Source organism: Bos mutus, chromosome 25 (genome assembly GCF_027580195.1).
Source record: "Bos mutus isolate GX-2022 chromosome 25, NWIPB_WYAK_1.1, whole genome shotgun sequence".
Classification (NCBI taxonomy): Eukaryota; Metazoa; Chordata; class Mammalia; order Artiodactyla; family Bovidae; genus Bos; species Bos mutus.
The window spans coordinates 15,738,186-15,756,759 of NC_091641.1; the positions used below are offsets into that span (position 1 = coordinate 15,738,186).

An 18,574-nucleotide genomic window follows, 5' to 3' on the forward strand; every position below is an offset into this window, starting at 1 on the left:
GCCGCATCTCTTTCCACCACCAGTTGTCGGACAGCGCGCTGGTCTCCTCCCTCTCTTAAGACTAACCCTTCTCCCCGCCTCTTCCCACCCAGGGTCCGCGTGGCGGGGCGCGCGCGCACTCTGGCTGGGCTGCTGCCCAACTCTCTGGCAGCAGCGGTAAGGGAAGAGGGGCGGGGCTGTTTCCTTTGGGGCCCCGCCCCCCTTGGCCCGGCGTCCTTACCGCGCTTGCGCGCTCCCGCCCGGTCTCCATCTTGGAATTGGGAGGAAGAGGGAGAGGGAGACCGGGACGAGACCAGGGCTGTGGTGCGGAGAGAGGCTGAGACTGAGAAGAGGAGAGGGAGAGAGGGCACGGGGACCGCCCTTCGCTACAATCTTTCAGCTATCCTCGGGAGAGAGAAGGGGAAAGGGAGGGGACTGGGGCGGGAGTGGGGGCTGTCACCCTCGGACCCCGGCGTGAGAGGGGCCGTGCGGTCGGACGTCCTCGGGTAGGCCCCCTGTCGGTGGCCGAAGACCTGGGGCTCAGTCCCCTGGTCCCGAATTTCCGGGCTTGACCCCACGCTTCTCAGATATCCGGGTATCAGCCCCTGAGATTCCAGATATCCGGGACTCGGGTCCCAACCTCTCTAAACCTGGGGCTCTGTTTCATAGGATTTCAAAAATCTGGGGTTCAGGACCCCGTGCGCACCAGTGTCCAAGGGTCATTCCCCACGAATTCAAATATCAGATTCAGCCTCCCCCCGTTCACATATCTGGGGTTCAGACCCCACAATCAGAAATCCGGGATTCAGCAACTGTCGCCCTCGAGGAGGAGGACTGGACCGCGAGGTCAGATCAGGTTGTCACCCCCTCCCCTCCAGGGGAGGCTTCCCGGGCCCGCCCCTCAGGAAGAGCGAAAGGCGAGGAAGAGGTGGCGAGGGGAAAGGTCTCCTTGCCCCTCTCCCTGCTTGGCAGAGCCGCTGGAGGACCCCAGGAGGAAGCGGAAGCGCTGGGGCACCACAGTGACCCCTACCAGGTGAGACACGGGGTGCAGGGGCGCGGGTCCCTGTATCTAGATTGAGAAGAAAGGGTGCTTCTTCCTGGGAAGCTGGGCCTGGGTAGACTCTCTGCTCAGGATGGGGAAGCCAGCTGAGCCAGTGGTCAGCCTCTGGCTAGTCTTGGCTTCTGCTGCCACCTTCTTCCCCTTTCTCTTCCCCTCCTTACATCTAGTTGATGGGGGACCTCAGATGACAGGGTCTGTCATGTCACCCGGGGTCACGCCCTACAGTCCTTGAGCTAATCAGATGGGTTTGCACCCTTCTGGTCATCTCCTTGTTCACTTTGCCCCTCACAGCTACTCCTTCATGATTGTAACTCTCTTTCCTTTGGGGTGTTAATTCCCAGACCTCTGCTCCCCGTGGTGGGTCTGCTTATCTGTTCTTTAGGCTTGGTCTGGTTGGGTTTCTTGTCCTTTCAAGGAAGTGTATGTGTACATTTGTGTTTGGGGGTTCTTGGCAGTATTTCCCCTCACCTATTGTTACGTTCCAACCTCTTGCTATGATGGTATAAGTAATCTCATTTGTCGTAAGATTTATCATTTACAAAGTGCTTTTTAGGTCCATTCTCTCATGTGATCTCTCCTCCCATTCATGTGGTGGGGGGCTGTTTTATTGCTGTCTTCCCATTTTACAGTTGAGCATATTGAGGCCCAGAGAGGTTGCCCAAGGTCACACAGTGGCAGAATCAGGATTTCAACTCAGGTCCTTGATCAAGTCTTGCTCCTGCTCCATACCTGTCTCTTGTCATCTCTTTTCTTCCATTCCTAGATTTAGCCAGGGGTCCAGAGTAGAATGGGTTGGGGTGAGATTGAAGAATGGGAGGGAGGAGAGCTTCCTTTTTAGGAGGGCTCTTCTCAGAACCTTTCCTGATGGGAGATTCTGGCTCCTGCCTTCTGCCTCATGGATTTGTCTCTACTGTGACCTTCATCTTTACCCTGATCCCCGTCTTTGGCCTGGGTTCCTAAGAGGACTGTGTCTTCCGACAAATGATAGTGATGTCTCTTAACAGTTAAAGCCAAGCTGCCAGGGGGTAGAATGATCCCCAAAGTATTTAAGCCTTGTGGTGATGACTCTGGAGGCAGGGAAGGAAAAATCCATATGCTGAGTGTCTGCATAATGTTCCTAAGTATGAGATCTCATTAAAAATTTCACAACAGCTCCACACTGTAATCCATTTTACTGAAGAGAAGACCAAGTGTTAAGGAACTTACTCAAAGCCCTGTTGCTGTCCTCTGTGGATGAAATGCATTGGTAGTGTAGCTTAGGGTCGACAGGCTTGGGTTTCCTCGTCTATAGCATGGAGGTAACATTGTCATTTTAGAAGGTAGTTACGATTTAGCACAAACCTTGGTAATCACTCAGATGTTTGTAATTTGAGGAAGAGGCCCCTTGTGGTGTTTGCTGGCATTTCTTATATGTGACCTGGGGTCCTCGGTTGGCATTCTTGGCTGGGTGCTGGTAAAGAGGTCAAGAAGATTTCTTTGGCAAGTTGTGAGCACCTGCCTTTGTGTGTGGGTGTGTGGTGGGGGTGAGGGGTGCTTGGCAGGGTTGCTGGCAGGAGAATGGAGAACAGGGCCTGGGAGCTGCTTGGGGCTGGGCTGAGGGCAGTCAATCAATCTCCCAGGCTATTCTGAGCCCTCTGCACCCTGGGGGCCCACCAGAGAGTCGGGCTTACTTCTTGCCCTCCAGCTTCCAGTTGGGCCGAGGAGACAAAATTAACAACACAACAGGAAACAATGCACAACAGAATATAATTACATGTTAAATTGTTAGGTGCTTTTAAGGAGCTAGAACTCTGCCCTGGGAGTCCAGTGCCACTGAAAACTCCTTTGTACCTAAATTCCAACAAGTGCTTATCCAGGCGCCTAGCCTGGAATCCCCTGGGGGGTGGGGGTCTTGACTGATGCATTGCTGGAGTTTTCAGTATTTTTCTGACTGTGGGCTCTAGAAGCTCTCCCCAAGAGCTGAGGTGGTCAGGGGAGGCTTTCTGCAGGAGGGAACCGAGCTTGGCGTGAGTTTTTGAGAGAGTAAATGAGTACACAGACCTGACTGGAGAGAAGAGCCTGTTCGCTGGCCTTGGAGAAGTCTTTCCTTTCTATGCCTGAGCGATCTCATCTGTGAAATGGTGATAACGATCCTTCCCGTCTTTTTCTATAGGGCTGTTAAAGTAGATAGAGGTAATAGTAACACCTCATAGGGTTGTGGTGAGGATTGAATGAGATAATGCACAGAAGGTGCTTACTACACATGCTCAGTACATGTTCTTTGTGCCGCCAATGTCCTGTACGTGTGTGATGGGTATGCCATCGGACTGGACAAGTAAGGCAGCCCAGATTGCAAGCCCACAGAGCCAGATGCCATTTCTCTCTGTCCTCCCATTCTGGATCTCCTGCCTGCCACAGCATCCCTGGCCCTTTTTGAGCGCAAGCCTCCTGGCCCCTCTGGGCCAGTACCCACTTGTAACAATGGCCGGATTTCCACTGCCTCCGGCCTGGCTGTTTCCTGCTCTCTTCCAGGGTGTGAGAGGTTGAGGGAGGAGGGGGCCTCCACGCCAAGGGGAATGGGAAGGTGCCTGGAAATATTTGGGGCATGGGACTTGTGGGACAGGACACTTGGGGACATGGGGCTCTAGCTGGGAGGCAGAATCTTTATTCTTGAGGGGAGATTTAGGGGTTCTGGGGAAATGAAACTTGTTGAGGGCTGAGAGTGTTGATGAGGATGCTGAACTCCCAGTCTTCCTGCAGTTTTAGGGACTCCAGGGACCCAGCCCCCCGTACTCTGGTTGCCAGGGCAACTTCATTATATTTTTTTTTTTGGAGCTTTGATGTTGTTCCTAATCTCCCCCTGCCCTTCCTTAGTAGTGCCTCCCCCTCATCAGAACTAGGGGAGAAAGCAGAAACTTGAGGGGCTAGCTCCTTTCTCTCTCTGAGGGCCTGGTCTTTGTTCTAAGGGTCCCTTCTCTTCGCCAGGTCAAGCCCCACTCTCAGGGCCCCCAGGGGCCACCATGCCAGCTGGGGGCCGGGCCGGGAGCCTGAAGGACCCCGATGTGGCTGAGCTTTTCTTCAAGGATGACCCAGAAAAGCTCTTTTCTGACCTCCGTGAGATTGGCCATGGCAGCTTTGGAGCTGTGTACTTTGTGAGTTAAAGCTTGGGAGGGTGGGGTAGGGACTGTCTCCCCACTGTGGACCTCCAAACAGCCCTGTATGCTCCTCTTCTCCACCACACCAGTCTTTCCTGCCCTCTCCTACTGGGCCAGCAAGTCTTCTTGCTGCCTAATGCTTTCTGGGGACCTTTACTACCTTCTGGTCTGGTCCTCAGGCCCGGGATGTCCGGAATAGTGAGGTGGTGGCCATCAAGAAGATGTCCTACAGTGGAAAGCAGTCAAATGAGGTAGGTTGAGCTTGACAGACTGGGTAGGATGCCGAGGACCCCAGTCTTAAGATACAGGCTAAGTAAAGCTCTCCTCCCCTTTCTTACCTTCTCTCAGAAATGGCAGGACATCATCAAGGAGGTGCGGTTCCTACAGAAGCTTCGGCATCCCAATACCATTCAGTACCGGGGCTGTTACCTGAGGGAGCACACAGCTTGGGTGAGCTAGCCCCCGACTCTGCCCTCATCATCTTTGCCAGTACTCAGGCCTGTCCTTATCCTGGTCTAGTCTCCGAGGTGGGCCCTGTTCAGGGTGTTGTCATGCAGATCTTGGGAGGGAGGAAATTTCTCCCAACCTTTTTAGTCCTCAAACAAACTCATAAGTCATATTATTCATCCAGAAGGAGAGGCTGAAGAGTGACGTAGCCTGTTAGCAGTTGAAGTGGGGCACATGGACTGGAGGAGCAGGAGATTGAATGATGGGATTCAGCTGCTGGTGGTAGTGACGTCTTGGGCTCTTTCTAAAGGAAAGGAAAGTGAAATGGCCCAGTCGTCTCCAACTTTTTGCAACCCCATAGACTGTAGCCTACCAGGCTCCTCTGTCCATGGGATTTTCCAGGCAGTAGTACTGGAGTGGATTGCCATTTCCTTCTCCAGGGGATCTTCCCAACCCAGGGCTTGAACCCAGGTCTCCCGCATTATAGACAGATGCTTTACCGTCTGAGCCACCAGTGAAGTCAAGGTCCTAACTCCAGGGACTTCCCCCACCTTTTTGTTTTCTTGGTTGTTCTTTCTCCCTGTTATTGCCCTGGGGGGCGTTGCTTGAGTAGTGGCTAGGCAAGGAAGCCCTCTGTTTTGGATCTCTCCCCGGGCGAGCTAGGCCAGGGGTGGCCACGTCTGCTGATCTCTGACCCTTGACCCTTCTATAGCTGGTGATGGAGTATTGCCTGGGTTCAGCTTCTGACCTTCTGGAAGGTAAGTGATTCTTTGGCCAACAAGTGGGAGAAGGGAGAAGAGCAGAGAAGCTGTAGGGGATGGGTAAAGGGGAAGTAGTTCCAGCCCCACCCTGGACTCCCTCATTTGATGGTTTTCCCTTACTCCCCAGTGCACAAGAAGCCCCTTCAGGAGGTGGAGATTGCAGCTGTGACCCACGGGGCCCTTCAGGGCCTGGCTTATCTGCACTCCCACAACATGATCCATAGGTACAAGCAGCACTGGTGATGGCTGGGAGGGAGCTGGTGTTCTGTGTACCACCCCTCCTTGTGCTGGGCTGTAGTCTTCTTGGCCAAAGCCCCTGCCCAAAGCCCCTGCCCAACCTTCTGAGATGCATGTCTTACCCCTGTGCTTTGCCTTCGGCAGGGATGTGAAGGCTGGAAACATCCTGCTGTCAGAGCCAGGCTTGGTGAAACTGGGGGACTTCGGCTCTGCATCCATCATGGCACCTGCCAACTCCTTTGTGGGCACCCCGTACTGGTGAGTGGGAGTGGTGGTGAATGGAGAGAGCTCCTGGGATGTTGGGAGCAGGAGTTGGCAGGGTCTGGGCGGGTGATTAGCCTCTCTCTCCTGACCATTCTCCCAGGATGGCTCCAGAAGTGATCCTGGCGATGGATGAGGGGCAGTACGATGGCAAGGTGGATGTCTGGTCCTTAGGCATAACCTGCATCGAGCTGGGTAAGGACATTTGTCTCTCTGCTCCTTTACCCTCTTCTCTCCATTCCTTTCTCTTTTTCTTACTTTATCCCTACACTGTCCCATCCTCTGAGGCTTCCAGGCACCTGTCCATTTTGAGGACCCTTGATTCCCAGTACAAGCAGCTGTCAAACCCTGCCATTTCTTAGGCCAGAAGAGTCCATAGCATTCATCTTTTTCTGTCCACTACTCTAGTTCTAAGTCTTTTTTTTGAGTGCCCACTTGTGTGCCATGCACTGTGCTAGTAGATTCTGAGGGTATAGCAGTGAATGAGGTTCCTGCTTTCTTGGAATTTAAATTCAAGTGGGGTAAGTAGGTATTTTTTCTCTCTATGTGAAAAAAGCTGAATGGAAATGATATAGTAACAGTACAACCAGAAAACAAGGGACTTGACCTAGTTAGGGGCTGAAGAAGGTCTTCTTATAGCAGAGATGTCTAAACAGAACCACACAACAAATAATAGGTAACTGTTGGAAGGCTTATAGAGAAAAGCATTACAGACACAGAATGAGGAGCAGGCTTGGGGAACTAAGACTAGCTTTAGTTAGTAGCAAAGAGCAGTGAGTGATAAGGCCCAAGAGTTCGGTTCAGTGAGTTCATGAAGTCTTGAAGCCATGTTGAGGTTCTCTTTTCTGCCAGCCAATGCTATTGCAACAACTGTTTTAGGGAGAAAATGTTTGTAAGCACCCCGCCCCCACCCCCCACCCCGCCACACACACACAAGTTCAGGCACAAAATAGGTGCCCAAGAAAGAGATGCTTTTAGTTACTCTTACCAACAACTTCCTGTCGTGATCTTTCCCACTGCCAGTCTCTTCTTCCTTCCATTCTCTTTTACATCAGAGATGTCCTGTTGTTTTCTCTCCTCCTCAGAGCCTCCCTGTTGCCTTCAAGACTGAAGCCATCCCTGTTCTTACTTACACCAAGCTTAAGGCTCTTGCTTCCTAAAGGCTGGCTTTCCCCTTTACAAGCTCCACCCCTAAGTGTGCTATGAATATTTCCTCTTAATTACCTTTGTACCGTGTCCTTGGCCTGATGTTGGAGATTTGGACTTGGCCTTTCCCTCTGTCTACACATGTACCGTTTAAGGCCATGAACAGATAGGCAATGGAAGTATGTGAAACAGGCCAGTATAAGAAAAATCTAGAGCTATCCATCTTATTGTTAATTTTTGGTACAGAAATGTGCTCAGAAAACTATTTCTCTATTATAGACAAAAAACATCAATCTTGATTGTAAATGGCAACTGATACTCAGTTGGTGTCAGAGAAGCAGTATGGAGGAGACTAAGGCAAACTGGAGGTTGCTGTTCCCAGGAGAACAGCGAGCTATTGTTTAGCTCCAGCCCATTGTTATGCAGGAATGTAGGCTTCATTTCACCAGATCTAATTTTTTTTAAAAAGAAACTGAAAATTTAGGTTATTTCGTTGCTAGTGTCAGAATTTAAAAATCATTGTCGAGGCCCAAACCAAAACGATACAAAACATTTGTCTGGGCCACAAGGGGCTTCTGGCTTGCAACTTCTGAACTAAAGCCTACCTCCATTATTCGTTTTTCCAAACAAGCTTCTCTGAAACCGCTGCAAGTAGACCAACTTGAAGGCCTGGCTTCCCAGCCATTTACTGTTTTGTTCTTAGGCCAGTTATTAGCACTTTGAACTTGATGTTATTTGTTCAGTCTCATTTAACCTTCTCTGTTAGACTGGAGATTCCTTGAAGACAAGGCCTGTCTGTTTATCTTTTTCAGTACCTAAGCAAGTTTTTTGCTCTCATTGGGCACCTGGTAAATATTAACTGGGCTGGCAAGTGAATGTGCTTCCTTCTGCCTTTGTTGGTGCTTTTTCGTGTGTTGTTTTCTCTGATCCCTGTTCTACCCACGTGCAGCAGAAAGGCTGGATATTGCATCTTAGAGAGGAAGGAATTGATTGAGGTTATGGGAATTGCTTAGGATCGGGGAGCGGGGGTGTGGACCAGAGTCTTCTGATTGCAATTTCAGTCTCCTCTGCCCACCTGCCACCTCTCACCTTCTCCCCCTTGACCTTTCTCTGTAGCGGAACGGAAACCACCGCTGTTTAACATGAATGCGATGAGTGCCTTATACCACATTGCACAGAACGAGTCCCCCGTGCTCCAGTCAGGACACTGGTGAGGACTAGGGTTTCTGGGCCCAGGGGTTAGGCCATAGGGGTAAGGCTGCCTGACTCATGTCCTCTTTACCCCACCCTTACCCTCCTGTGACTTCTAGGTCTGAGTACTTCCGGAATTTTGTCGACTCCTGCCTTCAGAAAATCCCTCAAGACAGACCAACCTCAGAGGTTCTTCTGAAGGTGAGGGCTCACTGACCTAGTATTCTCCTAGAACTGAAATTTGTTGGAATCACAGAAACCCCTCAGTGAAAGTAGTGATTCCTGATTCTTCCTCTACCAAGAACTTCATTTATGAATTCCCATACCCATCCCCAGTGCCCAGTGGACTCTGTTTTGCAAGAGTTTGTCTAGGAGACTGCCTTTATCAAGTAATAGTTTGTTTTCACATCTTCCATTAATCAAAGACATATAATTACAAGTCAGAGCTTCTGGTCAGCATGCGATAACCAGGGTTGCCACACTGATCTTAATGTAATTCAAGCCAAAAGCCTATGTAACCTTGTCATGGGTAAATGTATGATTTCCCTAGGTGTTTTTCACGTTACCAAAAGTACAGAGGCCCACATTCCTTCAGAGATCTATGGGGGCCCTGGGACCCCTAGTTGGGAACTGTCTAGTTGGATCCACTTATTTTAATAACTGTGGGATGCCTTGTGAGGCCCAGAGAAGCCTCATGACATGTCCAGGGGCACAGAGCACTTTGAAGACCTGGACTAGAATCCAGATCTCTGGCAATTCTTGCCTGTCAGCTGTGCCTGGAGGAACAAAGGTGTCTGGGGAGTAGAGACTGGGTGTTTAAAATTAATGTGGGAGGAGGGCTTGGGACAAGGCCAGCATCAGGCTATGGTGGGCACAGGCCCCAGGGGAGTGAGTGCCTCGGGCCAGAGGGAATGCAGGATCCATGGGATGTTGGGGTGCGGGGGTGCTTGGCAGCAGGTCTCAGTGTTCTCTTCCCCCAGCACCGCTTTGTGCTCCGTGAGCGGCCACCCACAGTCATCATGGACCTCATCCAGAGGACCAAGGATGCTGTTCGGGAGCTGGACAACCTGCAGTACCGCAAGATGAAGAAGATCCTGTTCCAGGAGGCGCCCAATGGCCCTGGCGCGGAGGCCCCAGAGGAGGAGGAGGTGACCCAGGGTGCCCTGCCACCATCTTCACCACCATGTTGTACTTGCCTCCGAGCAGCTGCTTGGTCCCGCTCCCCCACCCCTCTTCATACTCTCTGTCTCCGTGTGCTACTTCCACATGCGCTTGCCTTGCCCTTCGCCTTCCCTGCCCAACAGCCCACGTCCTGTCCACAGGAGGCAGAGCCCTACATGCACCGGGCCGGGACGTTGACCAGTCTAGAGAGTAGCCATTCAGTGCCCAGCATGTCCATCAGCGCCTCCAGCCAGAGCAGCTCAGTCAACAGCCTGGCAGATGCCTCTGATAATGAGGAGGAGGAAGAGGAGGAGGAAGAGGAGGAGGAGGAGGAAGAAGGTCCTGAAGCCCGGGAGATGGCCATGATGCAGGAGGGGGAGCACACAGTCACCTCCCACAGCTCCATCATCCACCGGCTGCCGGTATGCAGCTGTTCCTGAGTAGGCTTGACAGCCACAGGGCCCTGCTCCAGGTCTGACTGGGTTTTCAGGGAACTCTCTCTGGACCCTCTGACCTCTGAGACTCGGGCATTCCTTCCACCTTCTCTTCCTCTAGGGCTCTGATAACCTCTATGATGACCCCTACCAGCCAGAGATGACCCCAGGGCCTCTCCAGCCACCTGCAGCCCCGGCTCCCACCTCTGCCACCTCTTCGGCCCGCCGACGGGCCTACTGCCGCAACAGGGACCACTTTGCCACCATCCGTACTGCCTCCCTGGTAAGTACAGCCATCCTAGGTCCCCCAGACTATTTAAGTTCAGAAATGGCTTTCTCCCGGTGGGGTGTGATTAAGTCCAGGTTCCAGACTCTGTTGCTGTCACTTCCTTCTTACCTCGACTGTCTCACCTAAATCCTCCCCTCTCGCCTCCCTTCTCTCAGTAGACTGTTTTGGTCATGTTGCCCAACTCTCACCCTGTCTTTGTGACTAGACTTAAATATCATCTCCTGGTGTGTCTTCCCAGGCTCCTGGCCAGCCAGGTGCTTCGTGTCCTGTGCTTTGGTGCTCCTGAACAGCATTGTGACAGGTTTGCTGGATTCTGTGCCCCTAGAGAACAGAGATGGTATATAGGTATCTGCCTGTACCAGTAATTGGCTTGCCGGCCCCCCACCTGCCTGTATTTAATCCTTCCAACTTTTCTGGGAGGGTGAGGATATGATTCCATTTAAGAGATGACACAGTTGTGACTCAGAAGGGCTCCCTTTAGTAGTTCTCAAATTCTGTAACCAGTACCTTGGTCCTCTCCTAAAATAAAGGCATGGCATTTGGGGTTTTTTTTCCCTCAGTTGATAGGAAAACTGTGTTTTCATAAGATACAGTTTTTTTTTGTCTATCATTTTAGTAGACGTTTAGATTACATTCTTGTTTAGCTGTGTTGACAGTCCTCTTGGAGGCCATTGGTTGGTCTGTTGTGTTCTTTTAGCCTCTCCTTATGACTGGTTGTTCTGCTAGGATAACTCTAAAGACCCTCTGATGCTTGGTGCTTTGTGATACCGTGAGAGAGGTCTGGGACTTTTAGGGATTTGGCCATCTGAACTAGTTTGGGGCCATTGACGTAGCCTTTGAACAATGGGATCTGAGTTCAAACTTAAGATGAGGGCGTTCAGGTCCAGTGTTCTTGTCATCCAGCATCCTATGGTCTGTATTCTGCCTCCATACCTGAGCTGTAAAGGGTCTTCAGTGTTTGCTGAAGGGGAAGGAACAATCACTTTCTAGTTCAGAGTATTCTAGATACTATTACATAGGTAGCAAACTTAATCTCCACAGTCCCCTATGAGGAGGTGTTATTGTCTCCTGTAACAGAACTGAGGCTTAGCAGCATTAACTTTCTTGAAGTCACATAGTTAGAAAGTGGCAGAACTGGGGATCTGGGCCCAGGTCTGTCTTGATTCTTTTACTCTTTTGAATCAATCTGAATTGTCCCTACTTTTAGGCAAGACCCCGTGTTCAATCCCTTTTCTTGTCTGATGCGGTCACACCAACCCATGAGGGAGATGATGTCTCCATTCTCCAGTGGAGGTGGCAGGCTCAGAGAGGTTAAGTGAGGAAGGTGCCAAATGAGAATTAAACCCATGCATCTAAAACTCAGGTTCTCGCCCACACAGCACGAAGACGGCGTGTGTGTTACTAACACGGGGCCAGAGCTGCGCCCCACTCCTCACCTTTCTCCCTCCCCAGGTCAGCCGCCAGATTCAGGAGCATGAGCAGGACTCAGCCCTGCGGGAGCAGCTGAGTGGCTATAAGCGGATGCGACGCCAGCACCAGAAACAGCTGCTGGCGTTGGAGTCACGGCTGAGGGGCGAGCGCGAGGAGCACAGTGCGCGGCTGCAGCGGGAGCTCGAGGCACAGCGGGCTGGCTTTGGGGCTGAGGCCGAAAAGCTGTCCCGGCGGCACCAGGCCATCGGGGAGAAGGAGGCGCGAGCTGCTCAGGCCGAGGAGCGGAAGTTCCAGCAGCACATCCTTGGGCAGCAGAAGAAGGAGCTGGCCGCCCTGCTGGAGGCGCAAAAGCGAACCTACAAACTGCGGAAGGAGCAGCTGAAGGAGGTGGGTTTGGGCCACAGCTGTGGGTGGGGTTGGTGGGGGAGTGAGGCAGGCCCTGACCCCCTGGCTCTCCCACTGCCCTTTCCTAGGAACTCCAGGAGAACCCCAGCACCCCCAAGCGGGAGAAGGCTGAGTGGCTTTTGCGGCAGAAGGAGCAGCTACAGCAGTGCCAGGCAGAGGAGGAGGCTGGGTTGCTGCGGCGGCAGCGCCAGTACTTTGAGCTGCAGTGTCGCCAGTACAAGCGCAAAATGCTGCTGGCGCGCCACAGCCTAGACCAGGACCTGCTGCGAGAGGTAGGCCTCCTCCTCCCCTGGTCGCCTCCCAGGTCCCAGGCTCCTGCCCTGTTTAATCTGCCTCACTTGGGACCATCTTTCCTCTCTGCCCTCATTCATGTTGTGGGTTGGATTCTTTTCAGTATCTCTCTGACTTCTCGTGCCCACCAGACCCCAAGTGTGTTGCCAACCTGCCAGGAGCTTGGCACCCTTTTCCCTTTCACCCATACCCCTCATCACCCCACCGTCACTTCCCTTGCCAAGAAGTCCTGGGGCTCTCGTTTTCTTGACACTCACAAGGCTTCCTAACTGCTTTCTGGCCCCTGCCTCCCTTTTGCCTCAGGACTTGAACAAGAAACAGACACAGAAGGACTTGGAGTGTGCGCTGCTTCTGCGGCAGCATGAGGCCACGCGGGAGCTGGAGCTCCGGCAGCTGCAGGCCGTGCAGCGCACTCGGGCTGAGCTCACCCGCCTGCAGCACCAGACGGAGCTGGGCAACCAGCTGGAGTACAATAAGCGGCGTGAGCAGGAGTTGCGGCAGAAGCACGCGGCCCAGGTTCGCCAGCAGCCCAAGAGCCTCAAAGTACGTGCAGGCCAGCGTCCCCCGGGCCTCCCGCTCCCCGTTCCTGGGGCTGTGGGACCACCTAACACAGGCACCCCTAGAGAAGAGCAACCCTGCTCACCTGGCCAGGAGGCAGTCCTGGACCAAAAAATGCTGGGAGAGGAGGAGGAAGCAGTTCCAGAGAGGATTCTGGGGAAGGAAGGGGCTGCCTTGGAGCCAGAGGAGCAGAGGATACTGGGGGAAGAGTCAGAAACCGCTAGCCCCAGTCCACAAAACCACGAGAGTTTGGTTTATGAGGAGGTTTGGGGGCTACCTGAGGAGGAGACAGAGGAGCTTAGAGTGCCATCCCCAGCACCTCAGGAGAGGAGCATTGTGGGCCAGGAGGCATCAGTGGAATGGAGGTTGTGGGGGAAGGAGGATGGCAGCCTCTTGGGTGAGGAGTTTGAGCTTGACTGGGTCCAGGGTCCGGCACTGACCCCAGTCCCTGAGGAGGAAGAGGAAGAGGAGGAGGGGGCTCCATTTAGGACCCCAAGGGATCCTGGAGATGGCTGTCCCTCACCAGACATCCCCCCGGAACCCCCTCCAACACATTTGAGGCCAGGCACTACTAGCCAGCTCCCTGGACTCCTGTCCCATGGCCTCCTGGCTGGACTCTCCTTTGCAGTGGGGTCCTCCTCAGGCCTCTTGCCCCTACTACTTCTGCTGCTGCTCCCACTGCTGGCGGCCCAGGGTGGGGGTGGCCTGCAGGCAGCCCTGCTGGCCCTTGAGGTAGGGCTGGTGGGCCTGGGGGCCTCCTACCTACTTCTTTGTACAGCTCTGCACCTGCCCCCCAGTCTGTTCCTACTCCTGGCTCAGGGCACCGCACTGGGGGCCGTCCTCAGTCTGAGCTGGCGCCGAGGCCTCCTGGGCGTCCCTCTGGGCCTTGGGGCTGCCTGGCTCCTCGCCTGGCCAGGCCTGGCTCTACCTCTGGCAGCTCTGGCGGCAGGGGGCAAATGGGTGCGACAGCAGGGCCCCCGGATGCGCCGGGGCATCTCTCGACTCTGGTTGCGGGCTCTGCTGCGCCTATCACCCATGGTCTTCCGGGCCCTGCAGGGCTGCGGAGCCGTGGGGGACCGGGGCCTATTTGCACTGTATCCCAAGACCAACAAGGATGGTTTCCGCAGCCGTATTCCTGTCCCTGGGCCCAGAAGGGGTAATCCTCGCACTGCCCGACACCCACTAGCCCTTTTGGCCAGGTTTTGGGCCCTGTGCAAGGGCTGGAACTGGCGCCTGGCCCGGGCCAGCCAAAGTTTAGCCACCTGCCTGCCCCCCTGGGCTGTCCACACACTGGCCAGTTGGGGCCTGCTTCGGGGTGAGCGGCCCAGCCGTATCCCCCGGCTGCTTCCACGCAGCCAGCGCCAGCTGGGCCCTCCTGCCTCCCACCAGCCACCGCCAGGGATGCTTGGTGGGCGGAGATCCCGAGTGCGCCAGTCCCGGGCCCTGCCTCCCTGGAGGTGACCAATTCCAGCTCCTCCCAAGCCTGAATCCAGAGCATTGAGCACTTTATCTCCCACTACTCAGTGAAGTTTCTCCATTCCCTGGCCTCTCCTCCCATTCACCCCACACCTCACTCCCCAGCCCTTCAGCCTCGAGACAGGCAGCCTCCTCCGCCATGGAGTCTGGAGACGATACTTTGTGTTCTCCTGATGCTCCTCCCCACCCTAAGTTATTGCTGTTCTCCCGCTGTGTGTGTGCTCATCCTCACCCTCATCGACTCAGGCCTGGGGCCAGGGGTGGCAATGGGTGGGAAGAGTCATGTTTTTTTTTTTTTTCTCTTTGATTTTGTTTTTCTGTCTCCCTTCCAACCTGTCCCCTTTCCCCCACCAAAAAAAAAAAAAAAGAAAAAGACAAACACAAATAAAATATCTGAGCGGAACTGTACCTTTGGCCCAGGCTGCCTCTGTCTGCTTTGTCCTGCCGCCTAGCCTCCCCGGTATGCCCCCAGTCTGGACCCTTGGCCCCCAGTTCCATGACCTTTTCACCCCATCTACGTTATCTCAACCCCTTTCACTCCTCAGCCTCATCTTTTCTACCTTCATAGCTTCATTGCACCATGACCACTACCAGCTCGGCAGGGCTGGGTCCCTGTTGAGCTGCTTGGTCCCACGGTTCCCCTGTATGTGGATTCCTCCCAGAGAGTGCTCAGGTCCTGGGTCCTTTTCGTCCTCATTCACTGCCTTTTCTCCCAATCCACTCCCTATGTGGTTCCCTTCTGTCTGGGAGCTGAGTTTCTCTCCTGGCATCAGGGCTGGGGGATGGGACTGCAAACCCTCCCCAGTAGGGGATGGTGAGTTTGGGGGCCCAAAAGTGTGGGGGCCGTGGAAATGGGATTGGTTGTGGGCTTGGAGTGGGAGCTGAGTGCACAAGGGCCGGGCTGGAATGTGGAGGTCTGGTCAGGGTGGCAGCTGCTGGCCTGTTAAACTTGTCAGGCCCTTTCTGGCCACCGCCTTTGCCCCTTTCCCTTGTGTGACCCAAAATGGGGCCACCCTTTCTTACCCATTTCTTGGCTTGGTGTTTATCCTTCTTCCCTCCCTCCCACCCTGAGGTGAAGAACCTGGGGCTTCCTCTCTTTCCTCAGCTTTGTTGCTGTCTTCCATGGGTGTGTTGAGTGACTTTGTTTTCTCACTCGTGTATATTCTGTATCTGCTCACAGGCATCTATCTCCAGGTCATGTTTTCTTCCTCCTCTGCATGGTCAAAACTTCTTGTGTGCACTCAGTACTTGAAAGATTCTCAGTTCCCTCTTCATGAACTCTCCTGATGTTTCTTGTGAGTTGTCCACCCAACTCTGAACATGCTCTTGGAAGCTCTCTTGTTCTCTTTGCGTCTCTTGCCCATTGAGCATCTTCTTGATCTCTCTCCACACAACCCCATCTCTCCGTGTCTGTCTGTATACAGCTCCCCCGCCCCCTCTGTCTAACATGTTTTCTGTTTCTCTCCCTCTCCCTGTCTCTGCTGCTGTCTCCTCTCCTCCTCTCTTTCTTCTCCCCCTCTCCCCTGGTTGTTCCTCCTCCTCCCCCTGCCCCCATCTCCCTTTGGTCCGTCCACTGCATAGTCTAAGGAGCTGCAGATCAAGAAGCAGTTCCAGGAGACGTGTAAGATCCAGACTCGGCAGTACAAGGCTCTGCGGGCCCATTTGCTGGAGACCACACCCAAAGCTCAGCACAAGAGCCTCCTTAAGCGGCTCAAGGAAGAACAGACCCGCAAGCTGGCAATCCTAGCCGAGCAGTACGACCAGTCCATCTCAGAGATGCTCAGCTCACAGGCGGTGAGGCCTGGGGTCCAGGGAGGGAGCATGGTGGAGGTTGGCCTTTATATTTCCAGCTTAGCTGTGAACACTGGAAGTGGGGAGTGTAGAGAGATGGGGGGCTTTTTGTTCTTGGGAAACTCAGATACTCTCCCACTGTTGGGATTCTCTGCAACAGTTTTTATTATTTCTCTTTAAGTATTTTCTTAAGGTCTTGACAAAGCCAGCCTGCCTACTCCACCAAGAACCACCAAGGAAAGAATGGCTGTACTTTTTTCCTGGGCCTAAGTTAGTTTAATGTGTGAACAGGGAGCAAATCAAAATGAGTGTGGCCTTCAGGCCAGTTGGAGGGTTTTGAAGATCGCTGTTAGCGATCACATGACACAGGAATGGGCCACTTAACACAGTATAAAAAGTGAAAGTGTCCTTATTTATTTGCCATGCCCTCACCTAATCCCACCTCTCAGAGGTAATTGTTAAAAATGAATTGTATTAGATTTTTTTCCTATGCATATTTGGAAATTATATTAAAAACATGAACCAAAATGGAATCACTTTGCAAACTGTCCTCTTAACTTCTTTTTCTACCTAATATTCCTTGGACATCTTTCCATGTCAGTACATGTCTCATTTTTTAAGAGCATAGAATTTCCCATGGTATGGATGTACCATGATTTATTTAACCCATCCCTTATTGGTGGATGTTTAGGTTGTTTCCAGTATTTTGCTATTACAACGCTTCAGTGAACATCTTCGAGCACATGTGCAAGTATACGTGGGGGATAAATTTCTGGAAGTGTAATTGCTGTGTCACAGGGTATGATGACCTTCATTCTGATAGATGTTGAGACTGGCTGCTTTCTTGAAACCTTAGGGCCCAGGCCTACTGGGGCAGGGGAGGATTGTGGGGGTTGGAGAGGAGGCCCTTAAAACTTGTTCTTCCTGATCTCTAGCTGCGGCTTGATGAAACCCAGGAAGCAGAGTTCCAGGCCCTTCGGCAGCAGCTGCAACAAGAGCTGGAGCTGCTCAATGCTTACCAGAGCAAGATCAAGATCCGCACAGAGAGTCAGCATGAACGGGAGCTGCGGGAGCTGGAGCAGAGAGTAGCCCTGAGGCGGGCCCTGCTGGAGCAGCGGGTGAGAGGGCTGGGCTTCCAGGATGGGCTGGGGAGGGCAGCCCCCATCCTGGACCCTCTAACCTCTCTTCTGGGTACCCCAGGTGGAAGAGGAGCTGCTGGCCCTGCAGACAGGGCGCTCTGAGCGAATCCGGAGTTTGCTTGAGCGGCAGGCCCGTGAGATCGAGGCTTTCGATGCTGAGAGCATGAGGCTGGGCTTCTCCAGTATGGCTCTGGGGGGCATCCCAGCTGAGGCTGCTGCCCAGGGCTATCCTGCTCCACCCCCTGCCCCCGCCTGGCCCTCCCGGCCAGTTCCCCGTTCAGGGGCGCACTGGAGCCATGGCCCTCCTCCACCAGGCATGCCGCCCCCGGCCTGGCGTCAGCCCGCTCTCTTGGCTCCCCCGGGTCCCCCAAATTGGCTGGGGCCCCCGGCACAGAGCGGCACACCCCGTGGTGGAGCCCTCTTGCTGCTAAGAAACAGCCCCCAGCCCCTGCGGCGAGCAGCCTCAGGGGGCAGTGGCAGTGACAGTGTGGGCCCGCCTGCTGCTGCAGTGCCTGGGCCTCTGAGCCGCAGCACCAGTGTTGCTTCCCACATCCTCAATGGTTCCTCCCACTTCTATTCCTGAAGTACAAGGTGGATATGAGCAGATGAATGAGGCAGGGGTGGGTGGAGCCTGATCCTGGAGGGCTGTAAGCCTGAGGTCCACCCAAGGGTGGGGGATAGGATGTTGGCTCCAGCTCCTCCCCTCAGACCTCATCTCATGAGCTTCTTGGGCTGGCCAGCGGCCCAAGGCCAGCTTGGGCATAGGTGCCTCAAGGCTGGCCGGGAGCCCTTGCCTCCCCACCATGGTGCCAGGGTTTCTCTCCATCACGGCCTCGGGAAAGGAGGGAGATATGTGTGTCAAATATTTATCTAGTCCCCTGGGGGAGGGGGAAGGGTGGGTCTAGATATATTATATAAAGAGAACTATACTACCCCCTGGAATGGGGCCATGGACTGGGGACGCCAGGCCCCCAGACTTGGGATGTGGCAGAGCAGGTCTGGGGCCTGGGAGGGAAGAATGGGAGGAAAAGGCCTTCCTGAAAGGAGATCAGGATGGGGTCTTGGGGTCAGGATGCCTGGGTCTCTCCATTCCCCCGTTGCTGTCTGAAGTCCTGTGCCGTCTTGTCCTTTTATCTTTTTTTTTTTTTTTTAATTGGGATCAGAGCTGGGGCAGGTGAACAAGATAAAAACCTTGGAAGGGGCTGCTCCCGGGCCTGGGGGTAGTCATGAGAGCCCCTCCCAGCTATGGGGCTGGCACAGAGCCCTACAGCAAGCTTTTAATAAACTGTTGGTTATTCTGACAGATCCCAGGACTCTCACCTTTTCTGTCTTAATGTGTGTGAAGGAATGTTCGGTGGCAGGTGATAGTGTTACTTGAACTCA

General features: G+C 53.6%; 1 protein-coding gene across 3 annotated transcripts; it reads left to right on the top strand.

The window, feature by feature from the left end:
* The first annotated feature begins 260 nt into the window (after positions 1 to 260).
* Positions 261 to 18,496, top strand: TAOK2 (TAO kinase 2). 3 transcript variants are annotated; one of them, XM_005894466.2, is made up of 19 exons: positions 267 to 1,012; positions 4,004 to 4,170; positions 4,353 to 4,424; positions 4,522 to 4,623; positions 5,333 to 5,378; positions 5,509 to 5,605; positions 5,763 to 5,876; positions 5,983 to 6,074; positions 8,142 to 8,235; positions 8,336 to 8,417; positions 9,197 to 9,364; positions 9,539 to 9,799; positions 9,933 to 10,094; positions 11,553 to 11,918; positions 12,005 to 12,208; positions 12,531 to 12,770; positions 15,843 to 16,055; positions 16,988 to 17,170; positions 17,253 to 18,496. In XM_005894466.2, exons 2-19 carry the CDS (start codon positions 4,039 to 4,041, stop codon positions 17,772 to 17,774), a joined length of 3,150 nt encoding a protein of 1,049 aa, XP_005894528.1. In that variant the 5' UTR covers positions 267 to 1,012; positions 4,004 to 4,038; the 3' UTR covers positions 17,775 to 18,496. The 3 variants fall into 3 exon arrangements, with proteins under 3 accessions (XP_070218423.1, XP_070218424.1, XP_005894528.1); XM_070362323.1 differs by lacking the exon at positions 15,843 to 16,055 and having other exon boundaries at positions 266 to 1,012; XM_070362322.1 differs by lacking the exons at positions 15,843 to 16,055; positions 16,988 to 17,170; positions 17,253 to 18,496 and having other exon boundaries at positions 261 to 1,012; positions 12,531 to 14,586.
* Positions 18,497 to 18,574: the final 78 nt, after the last annotated feature.